The sequence below is a fragment of the Chiloscyllium punctatum genome, chromosome 19, assembly GCF_047496795.1.
Source record: "Chiloscyllium punctatum isolate Juve2018m chromosome 19, sChiPun1.3, whole genome shotgun sequence".
Classification (NCBI taxonomy): domain Eukaryota; kingdom Metazoa; phylum Chordata; class Chondrichthyes; order Orectolobiformes; family Hemiscylliidae; genus Chiloscyllium; species Chiloscyllium punctatum.
The window spans coordinates 80,316,441-80,331,655 of NC_092757.1; the positions used below are offsets into that span (position 1 = coordinate 80,316,441).

The 15,215-nt window shown below is 40.5% G+C and overlaps 1 protein-coding gene across 1 annotated transcript in view; it reads right to left on the minus strand.

The window, feature by feature from the left end:
• heatr6 (HEAT repeat containing 6) overlaps positions 1-15,215 on the minus strand; it is a 67,963-nt gene that overhangs the window by 46,349 nt on the left and 6,399 nt on the right. Inside the window, exons 2-5 of the mRNA XM_072589803.1 lie at positions 7,108-7,215; positions 3,912-4,052; positions 1,638-1,753; positions 36-150 (exon numbers count right to left, since the gene is read on the minus strand). Coding sequence (XP_072445904.1) covers positions 36-150; positions 1,638-1,753; positions 3,912-4,052; positions 7,108-7,215 — 480 coding nt within the window. The remainder of the gene's footprint in view (positions 1-35; positions 151-1,637; positions 1,754-3,911; positions 4,053-7,107; positions 7,216-15,215) is intronic.

Sequence of the window (15,215 nt, forward strand, 5' to 3'; positions counted from 1 at the left end):
TAGAAATAATTGTACCATCACACTTTATTAGTTACCTTACATACGGTGACATCATCAACATCAGGAGACCTTGGGTTCCGCATCACAATGAGAAAGGTCTGTAGAGCCACAGTTTTGTACGGTTCATCCAAGTATGGCTGTCCAGGCATACTATTAGCAAGAAAGTGAAATAATCCTTTAAAATTTTAGTGCAATATTTGCATTAACAGCTGACATCTATCACAGATACACATTCTCAGTTTATAATAAACCGATAGAAACCCATGAAGTGTAAATTTAATCAGTCCTTCCTAAAAGTAGGAGAATGGTTTAATGTACTTTTATATTATGCTTATGCTGCCAACGACATAAGTGCAAGTGCATGACGCCAGAGGCAAATCTGCTTTGGCCAACCAGCCATGAACACCCAGGGACCATTGTTCCTCAGCCTTGAAAGGTGTTTCTATTGTGTGTCAGATGAAGGGAGAGTGGGGCCTGTGGGTTTGGAATACAGGTCAGAATCGTACAGACTATGGTCTCCATCCTATTTCCTAAACAAAAAAGTTTAAGGACCAAAAATCAATATTGGTTGCAAATAAATGTATTTTCTAATTCCCATCAACTCAAAACATCTTGGTCAAACCTCCTTTCACCAGTGCCTTGACATGCACAGTTTGTAACAGTCTACTAGATGCCTAGCTATAACTTGCCAAGGCTTCTTCCACAGCACCTTCCAAACCCAAGGTCTCCGCCACCCAGAAGGACAAAAGAAGTAGACACTAAGGAAAACTGCCATTTCTAAGCATCTTGTATCATCTTGATCTGGAAATGTTTTGAGATGTCTTCATCACCACTGGGTCAAAAGGCAGGAAGTTCCTACCAAACAAAAATTGTCAGAGTGTCTACATCACATGGACTGCAGTGGTTCAATATTACCACTTGACAAAACCTTTTCAAGGCTAATTAGGGATGCGCAATTAATGCTGACCTCGTTGGTAATGCCCACATCAAATCTGAAAGTGAAAACTAGACTCGGACATGGCAACATGAAACTATCGTCAATCGTCAAGAAAGCCCATCTGGCTCACAAATGTCCTTTAAGGAAGGAAATCTGCTATCCTTACCTGGCCTGGTCTGGTCTACATGGAGAGTCCAGACCCACAGAAATGTAGTCAATTCTTAACTGCTCTCTGAAATAGCCCAGCAATTCATTCAGTTCAAAATGTAATTAGGAATGGGCAACAAACAAATATTTCAGCAATACCCACATCCCAAGAAGAGAATTAAAAAGTGAATTAATAATTTAATCAAAAAAGACATAAAATTCCATTGTTATGCCCTGAAACTGTAAAATCAACAATCTTTTTGTCATCAAACAATTCTTCAACTTAACTATTAGATGGAAGATTGCATTTTAACAGGACAGAGCAGTGCATTCCAAGTAGTGAACAGGTTGTTTCATTTTGCTACTAATTCATATCCTGTCAGCCTACCAGGGAAAAGCTTTGAAGATAAGCTACTCTAAATCTTACCACCCTGGCATCTTTCCTTTTCCTAAAATGCCACTAGCCAGTGAGGAATATAAAGGAATTGAAGTTTCAATATTTGCTAAATTATGAACAAACCTGGTCCAAATTACTTTATATTTGAAAACTTACCCAAGACAGAGATTGGCCATGCAATAAACCGCAGCCCTCCGCAGGTCCACGTCTGGCTGGGTTGGTGCGCTAAGCTGAAGTAAGATTCCTTCTTTCCCCAGCAGGTCTGGAAGGAACTAGATGAAAACACAAAATACAGACAACACATCTCAAAATTAACTGATTGAAGTTAATGACCTGCATGCCTCTCAGCATCACAGGGAAAAGCAAAAAGAAAATGCATATGAAAACAGAAATGTAGGAAAAGGCAGTGCTGTAGATCTGTCAGTATTTGCAAGGAATAAGTTCAGGTTGTCACTTTAGCCAGACACCTCAGTAGAAAGATGCTTCCCTGAAGGGTTCGAGGAAAGGACTCTGCTGAGACGCATGGCAGAATCTGGAGCAAAATTCAGTTTCACAGAGTTCCTGCTCCCATTACTTTGTAAAGAGAATCCAAGCTGGGAGCTACAGTATTTCTTGCCCTTTTCCGAATCGGGGCTGGCAGTAGTTTGAGGGGAGTGTCCTGGAGAATTTGTATGGGTTCTCTGGGAGTACAATCAGTTTCACACCTCGATGCGACCAGTCACAAAATGCCTGTGGAGAGCTGCAATATCACAGCATTTCATCTCAGCCCCAATTCTTCAGGGGGAAAATAATCCAATTGATCTAATCCTACAGTTTCCCCTCTTAGACAACTGGAATGCTACTCAGATTCTGCTGCCAACGCAGGGCTAAAGACCCAGGAACCTGCCCTTTTTAGCCAGATAGCAACATCCCCAGAGTTTGGAACAATGTCACCATGGAACTCTATCAATAGACAGAGGTTCCACCTCATTTTATACAACATAACAATGTCAGGAAACATAGCTATCTATGACTAGGTCCATTTCAGATAAAAGGCCTGAAACACTGATCTGACCTTTTTTCTCTTCAGATTCTGGTATTTCTGTAATTTTCTGACTTTACTGCAGATTTACATGATTTCCTTCCAATTTATTTTTTCCATTTCCATGGTAACAGAGCAAAAAAAACTAATTCAATGGGAGTTCAGCAATATTCATTATTAACATAACCAAATGAGCTAAAATCTCTGCATCCAAAATGTTTGGAAAAAAAAATGTATATTTCTCCCCTCTCCTCTAAATACATTCAAAGAATCACACAGCACAGGAGGCGATCACTTGGCCCAGGCCTTTGAACGAGCGAATCGATTCATCCCAGCAACCAATCCACCACCCACCTACCCTGTCATCCTACTCACGCTCCATCACTCTGCACCTTTTTCCCTTTTTAGTAATATATAAATTGCCTTTTGAAAGCTACTATTTAATCTGAACTCTCCATCTTTTCAGGCAGCACACTCCAAACAGTTCAAGATTATTTCTCCTTGTTGTCCCTCTTTGACTCACTTGACTTCCTGTAATGAGGTTTGGAACAAAAACTGAAATTCCTGGAACAACTCAACATGTCTGGCAGCATCTGTGGAGAGAAATCAGAGTTAATGTTTTGGGTCGAGTGACCCTTCCTCAGGCCTGAGGACCTTGAGGAAGGGTCACTCAATCCAAAATGTTAACTCTGATTTCTCTCCACAGATGCTGGCAGACCTGTTGAGCTGTTCCAACAATTTCTGTTTTGTTTTTGAGTTAGAGGATCCGCAGAATTTCCTTTTTTTAAAAAAAATAGGAAGGCTGAGCTTCCACTAGAGAGATTGCAGAGGAGATTCATCAGGATGTTGCCTGGGTTGGGGCAATTTAGCTGAGAAGAGAGACTAGATGACCGGTGATCTTACCTAAGAGCAGAGAAGGCCAAGAGGAGACCTGACTGAGGTGTACAAATTCATGAGGGGCACAGATGGGGTAGATAGGGAGAAACCTTTCCCCTTCGTAGATGGGTCAATAATCAGGGGCAGAGTTTTAATGTAAAGATCAGGGAGTTTAGAGGGATAACGTTTTCACCCTGGGACTAGTGGGCATCTGGAACTCACTGCCTAAAAAGGGCAGGAGAGGCCCGAACCCTCAAGATGTTTATGAATTATTTAGCTAACGATTTGGAATGCCATAGCATACAAGGCTACAGACCTCGTGTTGGACAATGGGACCAGAAATAGATAGATAATCAACGTGGTTATGATGGGTCAAAGAGCCTTTTCCCATGCTATTAAAAACACTATGACTCAGACCAAGGATCAAATCTGCATTTTGCATGGTCTGCTTGACTCTGCTCCACACTGAATAACCAACCGATATGGCCTGCAACACAACATTTCCCTTTAAATAAAAAAGAAAGCAAACGTACCTTTTGGCATCGTGTCCCATTACCATAGACAAGGGCAGCCACTGCCTGCAGTATTTCAACATGGGTCCAGGAGTTACACTGCTGCAGTGCTCGGATGCAGTAGGAAAGTAGGAGATCCAAACTCTGTTCATCCACTGTCACCTTGGGACACAACAAAAATTAATTCCCCAAATGTCTTGACCAACATTCCTCTCTCTAATAGCTCAACAGAAAACAGACCAGCTGACCACCTATTGCTAACAGTGGCTCCCTAGAAGAACATGTCATGTAATCTTCACCCTGTACCTTTAAAAACAGAAGTCTTAAAATACTTCTCTACATTTCTTTTATAAGCCATTAGGGAATATTTTGCACTGCCCCCAAACAGTTTCTGTTAGAGTATTCAATGTCTCAGCAGCCAATTCAAGCAGACAAAATGCCTATGGATCTCCCTTATCAGGAGAGGTTCTTCCTGATTGCTGTTCTCCAGCTATCCTTATCACTTTGATGAAGATGAACTGATCAGAGAGAACTTGTAGTGATTGGTGGAAGGTTATTTTGATGTAAATAACACTCCACAAATCACAACTAATGATCTAACTTGGTTAATTTTGTTTTGAAGAGTTTTGCTAACAAAGTTTATAAGGGAGTGTCCATTTTTTTAATATCAAATTCCAGAAGCCTTTGATAAGATTCTAAACAAGAGATGCTCACATAAAAGAAAGAGTGTGGCATTGGAGCCAACCCTCAAGTTGGAGAACTGCTTAGGAGTCAGGAAACAGAGAGAAGGGATAATGAGTATGTACTCCAATCGGCAGGATGTGACTGGTGTTCCCCAGAGTGTTGTACCGGGGTCTGTATTTATCACTGACTTAAATAAAAGGAAGTGAGAACTGTCCATCTAAGTTTGCTAACACCACCAAGTGAGGTGGTGACATGGTAAACAGTGAAGATAAAGCAGTAAGAATAATTGACAGGTTAAATGAGTGGATAAACTGTGACAGACTGAACTTAATGAAGGGAAATGCAAGGTCATTTTCTTTGGAAAGATAGGTCTGAGTATCTTCTAAACTGTAAGGAACCAGGAACCGTGGAAGAGCTGTGAGGTTTAGGGATCAGTGTTCAGAAGTTACTAAACGCTAGTGAACAGGTGCAACCTCAACAGGAGGCAGTAAGGACTGCAGATGCTGGAAATCAGAGTCAACAGACGTGAAGCTGGAAAAGCACAGCAAGTCAGACAGCATCAGAGGAGAAGAACGTCAACATTTCACGCTGAAACTCTTCGTCAGGACTGGGGAGGGGGATGGAAGCGCAGAAATAAAACAGAAGGGAGGAGAGTGGGGCTGGGGGAAGGGTCGGTGGAATGGTGATAGGTGGATGCAAGTAGGAGGTTACTGTGATTGGTCGGTGGGAAGGGTGGAGCGGAATAGGAAGCTGGGCAGGTTAGAACTGGTCAGGGAGGTGAGGAGGAGGGGAGGGGCTAGACATGGGATAAAGCTGGAGTAGAAGGGACTTTGAAGCTGGTGAAGTCGATGTTGAGGCTATTGGGCTATAAGCTTCCCAGGCAAAATACAAAGTGCTGTTTGTCCAGTTTCAGTTTTTCCTTACTCTGATGGTGGAGGAGGTCAAGGATGGACATGTCACTGGGGGAGTAGGAGGGGGGAATTAAAGTGGATGGCAATTGGAAGTTAGAGTTGGTTAGTGTGTGCAGAACGCAGATGCTCCACATACTGGTCCCGGAGTCTCGGTTCTATCCTCCACCAACTGGTACTCCGAAGCATAACAGAATTTTAAAGGATATGGAATCAAGGGGCGGCATGATGGCTTAGTGGTTAGCACTGCAGCCTCACAGCACCAGGGACCTGGGTTTGATTCCAGCCTCAGGCAACTGTCTGTGGGTGTTTGTACATTCTCCCAGTGTCTGCGTGGGTTTCTTCCAGGTGCTCTGGTTTTCTCCCACAATCCAAAGATATGCAGGTCAGGTGGACTGGCCATGGGAAATTGCCCATAGTGTTAGGTATATTAGTCAGAGGGAAATGGGTCTGGGTGGGTTATTCTTTGGAGGGTCGATGTGGACTTATTAGACCAAATGACCTGTTTCCACACTGTAGGGAATCTAAGCAGGTAAGGGGCATTAAGATAAAAGTGGTGGAACCCATTTGTCCAGTTGCAATCGTTGTTCTCAGTTTCCGTTATTAAAATTCTTCATCTTAGAACAGAACAGACAATATTTTTCAACACAACAACTGTATTTGTTGTTTCGTTATGGTTCATAGTGGCCTCAGTTCTGGTGCTATGAAGTGCTGTTCTACATATACTTTTTCATTTTATTACCGTAAGGGCCCATGAAATAACCTCCTAAAGGTCTGTGTTCAAGACCAAGAAGCCCAAGTCTTTCTTTAGTCTTCAGTCTTTGGGTACTAACTTATAACTTCTATTTGAAGCACTTCTGAGTATTGGAATATGGTTTTGAGAATATCCTGCTCATTGATACTTCTATCAAATGGCTATATTTCAAACACAATCTGGAGATGGCAAAGGCAAGTGGCACAACAGCAAAACCCCATCACGTCCTACTCAACATCTTCACACACTTTCCACTAGGGTTCATAAGAGCAATTTCTTTTTCCTCTTCTTCTGAGTCCAGGCTTGAAATGTTAAACTTCTGCCATCACTCCAGCCGATTCAAGCCCATGGTAAGGATTGAAACTGTGATGTTGTATGTCAGATGGTTTAGTACCCCAAATGCTACCTATTCAAACAAACCCATTATGATACTCTAACTCCATTTCCTATCACAGGAAAAAGACTTAACCATTCAGCCCCTTGCACTTGTTCTCCCATTCAGTTAGTTAATGTTACTTTTTTTTAAAAATCAACCTGTTCAGGAATGTTGTTATGACACATCTCTGGCATAGGTGGGATTTGAATCTGGACCTCCTGGCACAGTAATAGGGACACTAACACTGCTCCACAAGAGCCGAACATATTGCTTTATAACCTTTAATAATTGTAACCATTCAATTCACTACTGTTAACTGAATAAGATAGGCATTTACTAGACTTTCTAATGAAACAAATAGATTAGTTCAATGTGTCTGAGTATAAGTACTTGAACACAGAGTAGTTGGAAGGGAATTAGAAACCAGTTAAATGCAAACAAAAAGGGACTATATCCCTGCTATTTATCAATATAGTAGTTTATGTAGGTTCCTACCTGTAAGCGGTTAAGCAAATGATGGATTAGTTGACACATTTTGTTTACAAGGTGCTCCTGGTTTAACTGGACAAGTCGACAGGCTTGGACAAGTAAAGAGCATACGTGCTGTAATTGAGATATGAGAAAAATAAGATGACTGAGACTTCTCAAAGTTCATCCTTCATCCAAACAAGCTTTCAATTAATTCATTCTCATGGTTGAAGGGTTATTTATAATTTACAGTAATAAAGATTCAGAAACCTGCCACAATTTAGATAAGACCAGATCAAACAATCCGCCTTACATATTAGCCCTGTAGTAAAGGATTTCTTGCACTTTCAGGTTACATTTTGTTGACATCACATTGGGATGATTTACATCACTTGCCTTCCAACAGTTTATACCTGTATTCCATGTCATGATCTAAATTGCAATTTTCTGATTTTTACACTTCCATATCAGTTCCTATCTTAAATACTCGCAGACATAATCCTTTTAATCACTTCCTTCAACATTGCAGCTCTTGTAGTGTGATGACAGAATTTAAAATTTACTTACTTCTATTTAGCCAGCAACAGTGACAAGCCACTTTCTGCTGAGTCTCCAGATATGCCACAAAATCCCTGCCCCCTACATAGCTTACTAATTGTCCTGATTCATTGTGGTGCCCCAGTGTTCTTACACTGGGGTGCAGGTTTGCATTACCATGCATGGGCTCTCCAGGCCATTGTTTTATTTTAAAGACAAGAAATATCGACTTTCCATGACTGCAAAAAAAAAATGCCAGTAAGAGCTTCCACTAGTTCAGTGTAGGGCAATTAGAGGATGTTAATTTGAAAAACTGAGATCTGATTTCCCAAAAGGGAAACTCTCCACTTTCTAAAATGGCATTCTCCAATGAACCTACACCAAACGGAGGCACTGGACAGTATAAATTGACAAACTCTGTATAGTACATGCCCCTGTGGACCATGTTCATGCACTGACAGTATATGTTTAGACAAATAGATTTACATTTTCTAAATTGAAGACCTCTAACTAATCTGCAGTGACATACTAACCACAGATAAGGAAGGACAGTACTCTCAAATGAAGGACTAGCATTGCTCTCTCAAAACCCAGTTAAATATAGAAGTGCCCTTAATAATAAATGAAGACCAGAAATAGATATGAAGTTTTTTTTAAAGGAATGGCTTTTTTAATTCTGTGATATCACCAGTTTAGTTACTGTACTGCCATCAAGGCAATGTCAGGAGAAAATATTAGACCCAAACTAGTCCATCTTAAAATCACGATTCTTGCATGACGCTCTCAAATCAATACCGCAACAGTACTGCTAGAAGCAAGCTTTTATTCACCATGTCTGATTTTGCAATTATTTTATCTTTTCATAGGATGTGGACATTACCAGCAAGATCAGTACAGTACTAAACTCTTCTGCTGTTCGTGCAAAATACTCTTTTCAGGTACGATACCATTTTACAAGTCCAGCATTTATAACTGTACCCAGATTATGTGCACAGTTGACAGGAGAAATATAAAGACTTCACTTGTTGACCATTCACTTTAATGAAATCCAAGTGAAAACATTCCAAGTGAAACCCTAGCATTATGTGAAATAAGATCTCTGCATTATGTCATTATCATGTATATTGTTGAATAGTCCTAATAATAATCCTGCTCTTATAAATAAGGTGTTGACCTCCATTCCACACAGTTGAAATACATGCTGATATGACTTTTATGACACTGGCCAGTGAGTTTAACAGGCAAGCAGTTATTAATCCATGAGCATTGAATTTCAGCACTGTATTACTATGTTAGCATATATAATATTAGTATTGGAAAATATTATTATTGATATATTATATTAAAGTGACTGGAGTTAGCTCAGTTAATTGAATGATTGGCTTGTGATAAAGAGTAATGCCAATAGTGTGGATTCAATTCCCGCATCGGCAAAGGTTACTATTAAGAGCTGTCTCCTCTTGCCTGAGATGTGGTGACCCTCAAGTTAAACTCACCATTAGTCTTCTCTCTCTAATGAGAGAATAGCCTCATGTCCCCTGGGACTATGGCGACTTTACCATCATTGCAGAGACCTAAAACTTCCCAAGATCTAGTTGGAATATGCAACCGGATCAAAATGTTTCATGGAACGTCTATCAAACTCTTACATGGAGAACTAGAGAGAAAAGGAGCTCAGCACAGCTATTTTGATTTCACTTTAAACTTGTTTTATGAAATGAGAAAGACCCCCAATTCCTGAAGCATTCTTGAAAGTCAACTGCTTAAGGGGAAATTACACAAACAGGGCAGAAAGTGTTTTTAATATTAAATCCTCTTTCAATAACAGAAGCAGGAAAGGAGTAAGTAAGCAAGTGTAGAAAAATGTAGAATGCAGAATTTACAAGATGTACTCTCCATGTGCAATATTTCCAAACCCAAATCTGGTGACCCTGTGAAACATTCAGAGATGCCAGAAACAAATTTGAAAACCAATACATTCAAGAGTCTATCATGGATTTTCCACAATTCTCAACTTATTAGTTATACGGCACCTGCTCCTGCTTTATGGCTGCCAGAAATAAATAAGGAGATATAAAGCGTACCAGTGTGTTGCATTTGTATCTGATCATAGTTTTGCCTCACATTGAAGCTGTGGCTAAAATGCAAGTGCAACTAGACGGTGAAGGAAAGCAGAAATAGTCCTGAACAGCAGCACTATAAACATTTCAATCATACCAGGGTGATCATCACCAAAGGCAGGTTGAGTGGCCACTCATCTATTTCTGACCTTTCGTTCAGCGGTTGTTGGTGTCACTTACTGGGTCAGCATTTATATCCCATCCCTAATTGCCCTTGAACTGACTGTTTTGCTAGGTCATTTTCAGAGGGCAGTTAAGAGACAAGCACATTGCTGTGGGTCTGGAGTCACAGGTAAGCCAGACTGGGCAAGGACGACATATTTCCTTTGCATGCCTGCTCCCTGCAGTGCATCCCTCTCCCCTACGGCATACACACAATCCACTGAAGAGAACACTGGATTGGTCTCTAACTTTTCAATGAGTGGGATCCCATTAAGCTAGTTGAAACTGATACCACCAGAATGCAGGTCAGGTACAGATAATTAAGGATGAGCACTAACAAGAAGTTGCAGTGTTGGGAAAAGATCAATTACAATGAGACAATATAAAACAGCAACAACACCTATCACACTTTTAATGTGGATAATGGCTGAAGCAACAGACCCAATGACAAGGCTCTGGTGATTGTCTGAGAAGTTATACTCAGTAGCTCTCAAAGTCAACAACATATTTAAGAGCCTTGTCATTTGTGAGTTTTGCACTGCTACTCCAGCTTCCTAATATCTTAACATCTTGCTCTTTAGCTGAATTCCATTTTTGCTTTTGCTTTTTTAAAGCACTTTTGGATCATTTTTCTGCATGAAGTGCAATAGAAACACAGACAGTTATTTGTGGAATGTATTTTCCACTGCAATGTATTTGATCTTCTCCTTTCACTGCAAATTTCTGATGGACTCATCCTATACTATCTGCATTACCCTCAGTCTTGGTGTAATTAGTTCCAGCGAGCATACTGGAATTTATTTTTAATTCACGCATACAACGTGGATGTTGCTGGCTCAACCAGCATTTACTGCCTACCTCTACTTGTCTTTGTGAAGGTGGTGCTGAGCTGCCTTCTTGAACCACTGCAGTAGACCCACAATAATATTAGGTCGAGAGTTCCATAATTTTGACCCAGCAACAGTGAAGGAAGGTTGTTTCTTATGAAGATGATCATTACCTTTCTTTTGTGTGACATGCATTGAGCATCAGTAAGCAGGTTAGTGTTAAGCAGGTGCTGTTTGATAGCACTTTGATAACACTGATGATGGTACCTTCCATCAGGTTACTGATGATTGAGGCTAGACTGACTGAATGGTTGGATTTGTCCTGCTTTTTGTGTATAGACACACTGGGGCAACATTCCACATTGTCAGGTCGGTGCCAGTGTTGGGTACCTGTACTGAAACAGCTTGGTTAGGGATGTGGCAAGTTCTGCAGCACAATCTTCTGTACTATTGCAAAATGTTGTCAGGACCGGTGACTTCAACAATTTCTTGATATCACTCAGAATGAAATGAATTGGCTGAAGACTGGTATCTGTGATACCTCTGTAAGGCTCCCACAAAAGATCTAATCATTGATGGACATTTATGCAGAAGATGCTGAACACAGACCACAGGATACATCATGATTTTGGCTAATGCCCACAAATTGGTCTCTAATGCACATTCTCTACGTGGAAAGTATAGGACATGAAAAAAAGTACTGAATGTTAAAACAAAAATATGTTTCTTTTTAAAACTGCACACATACCAACAAAGTGAAAATTAAATACCTTTCCCAAAAACAAATTAAGCCATTCCAGCAATCATTACAGGATAGAAACAGCTAAACGAAAAATCCAAGATAGGTAGCTTTACATGGACTGTAACAGCCTTAATCTTCTTTTATGTAAAGCATGCTGAAGATTGCTGATGGTCAATTTCATGTATTTGACCATTAACAGTGTATTTTTCCAGGCTACATCATACAGAGTGTTGGTGAGGCAGCACCTGAAGTACAGTAGTCCCCTCCGTACCCACAGGGGATACTTTCCAAGACTCACTGTAGAAGCCCAAAACTGGATAGGTGCGAACCCATTCATTTAAATGGGAAATTACCTTCCCAGCAGCCCCTGGCCCCTGGTTCTGGAACATTCTCTATAATATGGTCAGGCCATGGTAAACTGCGGATATCTGAAATGGTTTTAACCAGACCCACAGACACAGCCTCCCTCTGTGCAATCACCCAGTTTGCCACCATCTGTTAATCAGGACTCTAGAAGAAAGATAATCGCCGATAGCTAAAGGAAAAGAATGGCAACAGAAAGACCAGAAATTGAAGGCATGGTCAAGGAACAGCAGGACAGCACAGGCAGCACAAAAGGGACAGGGGGTGCAAAAATGAGTTCAATTTTAATGCTTATCCTATAAATTTTATGGACTGTACTGTCCTCAGCTTTGATCCCCACATCTGAGAAACAATAAATTAGCACCGACTGGGATTCAAAAGAGATTCATTGGGAAGATTCCTGGGATTTTATGGTGAATGACTAAATAGATTAGGCTATTAATCATTAGAGTTTAGAGATATGAGGAGATACCTTTATTGAAATCTATAAGATTCTGAGGAGGCTTGACAGGCTGGATGTTGAGAAGCAGTTTCCTCTAGTGGGGGAATCTCGAAAGGGGACATAGTCACAGAATAAGTGGCATTCATTTAAAACTGAGATGGAAAGAATCCCTTTTCTCAGGTAGTACTGAACGACTTGAATTCTCCACTCCATAGAGTTGTGAAGGCTAGATACTAAAATTATTTAAATAGTTCTTTGAAACATTAAGTGCGGTGTTCTTAAAGGTTGTAAAAAGGACGATGAGCAAGAATAAACTAAAATGGTTTATCTGTAAAATTTCACAGATATTTTGATGATATCACACAGGCTGCATGGTAAAATCTCAGTGCTGTTGTGCATTGGAGCAAACTTAAGAAGCCTTGAATCAGCCGCCGACTGGGAATCACCCAGTTTGCCACCATCTGTTAATCAGGACTCTAGAAAAAAGATAATCATCGATAGCTAAAAGGAAAAGAATGGCAACGGAAAGACCAGAAATTGAAGGCATGGTCAGGGAACAGCAGGACAGCACAGGCAACATAAAGGGGCAGGGGGTGCAATTGTGAGTTCAATTTTAATGCTAATATTATGAACTGTCTGAAACCCTTAAAAATCAAAATTGCCCACGAAAGAAGATCAAGGAATGCCAAGTGGGAGAAAGTAAAATAAGTCAGGTTTGCCGCTCAGTCCTTAATTGGTAATAATTAACTGCGACTGACATAGAGAAACTACAATCCAGAAAAGTTTCTTTTTTGTTTGAAAATACATTCGCAAAAGGCATATATTATACTAATTATACACAAATACCAGCTGTTATCTCTATAGGATGAGATCTTGTTTTTGCCCCTGTAAGCCAAACTAATTTTGTAAACTGACAAGCATGGGACAATATGATAAACTACATAAGTCTGACTTGATAAAATTTAAAATAAGGCTTCCTGTTAGGTAATATATGAGGACAGTACAAAGTTCTTATAGACATAATGACTGGGTATGATAATCTACCTCATGATGACCTAATTTTAAAGCTAATTTATGCCATACAGAGAGTAGAAGCTACTGGGCAATGTCTGTAGCCATCCTTAAAGCCATTTGAGATTAGAATATGGTAAATATGAATACCTAAAAATCAGAGTTAAACAATTATTCAGTAGCGTAGGCAATTAGTCTTATAACCATTTGGAATTGGTTATATTATCATGCAGTACTGAAGTTACAGCTCAAAGATGAAACTCATACTATCTCCTAAAAGTGACAGTCTAACCACTTGTCCTTGATATTCAATTGTACTATCATCATGCACCACCAACAGTCTGGGAGTTACCATTGTACATAAGCCTTACTGGATCAGCCATTTAAGGACTCAGTAAGAAGAGCAAGTCAGAGGCTGGAAATTCTGCAGTGAATAACTTGCTACCTGATTCTCCAAAGCCTTTTCACCAATTACAAGGTACATGTCAAGTGTTATAGACTACTCTCCTCTTACCTAGATGAGCGTAACACCCGCAACACTTAAGAAGCCCAAGAGTTTCAAGACAAAGCAGCCCACATGATTGGCACCCCATCTACTACCTTCACAGGAATTCTCTCCCCACTAATGCACAGTGTTTCTAGCATCTACTATGTACACGGTTAACCACAGCAACTTGTTTAAGATTTGCTCGATGGTGGTGGTGGGTTGTTTTTCAGACTGGAAGCCTACGATCTGCAGTGTGCTCCAAGGATCAGTGCTGGGTCCAGTGCTGTTAGCATTTACATAAATGATTTGAATGTGAACATGGGAGGTATGGTTAGTAAGTTTGCAGATGACACCAAAATTGACAGGGTAGTGGACATCGAAAAAGGTTACGTCAGAGTAAAATGAGACCTTGAACAGATGGGCCAATGGGCCAAGGAATGGCAGGTGGAGTTTAATTTGGGTAAATGTGAGATGCTGCATTTTGGTAGGGCAAATCAGGGCAGGACTTCTAAACTTAATTTGAAGTGTTGCTGAACAATGAGACCTTGGAGTGCACGTTCATAATTCCTTGAAAGTAGAGTTACGGATAGTCAGGATAGTGAAGAAGGCGTTTGGTATGCTTGCCTTTATTGGTCAGTGCATCGAGTATAGGAGTTGGGAGGTCATGTTGCGGTTTTACAGGACATTGGTTAGGCCACATTTGGAATACTGCATGCAATACGACAGGACGAATATTGTGAAACTTGAAAGGGTTCAGAAAAGATTTACAAGGATGTTGCCAAGGTTGGAGAGGTTGAGCTGTACGGAGAGGTTGAATAGGCTGTGGTTACTTTCCCTGGAGTGTTGGAGGCTGAGGGATGACATTATAAAGGTTTAGAAAATCATGATGGGCATAGACAGGGTGAACAGACAAGGTATTTTTCCTGGGGTGTGCAAGTCCAAAACTAGAGGCAAGGGTGTAATGTGAAAGGGAAAAGATTTATAAAAGGGGCAATTTTTTTCATGCAGTGGGTGGTGCATGTATGGAATGAGCTGCCAGAGGACGTGATGCAGGCTAGTACAATTACAACATTTAAAAGGCATCTGGATGGGTATACAAATAAGAAGGATTTGGAGGAATATGGGCCAAATACTGGCAAAGGGGAGTGGATTTATTTAAAATATCTGGTTGGCATGGACAAGTTGAACCAAAGGGCCTGTTTTCATGCTGTACAGCTCTAGGACGCTATGACTCTATGACATCGCCTTGCAAACACATGACCTCTTCCTTCTAGAAGGAGAAATGCAGCAGATGCATGGGAATAACACCATCCTGACTTGGAACCATGTCACTTCCTTCACTGATGGATCATGATTTTGGAGCTACCATTCATAAAGTCTGTGTAAGTTATTTAATCATATAGACTACAGCAGTTCAAGAGGGCAGCTTATCACTAACTTCTCA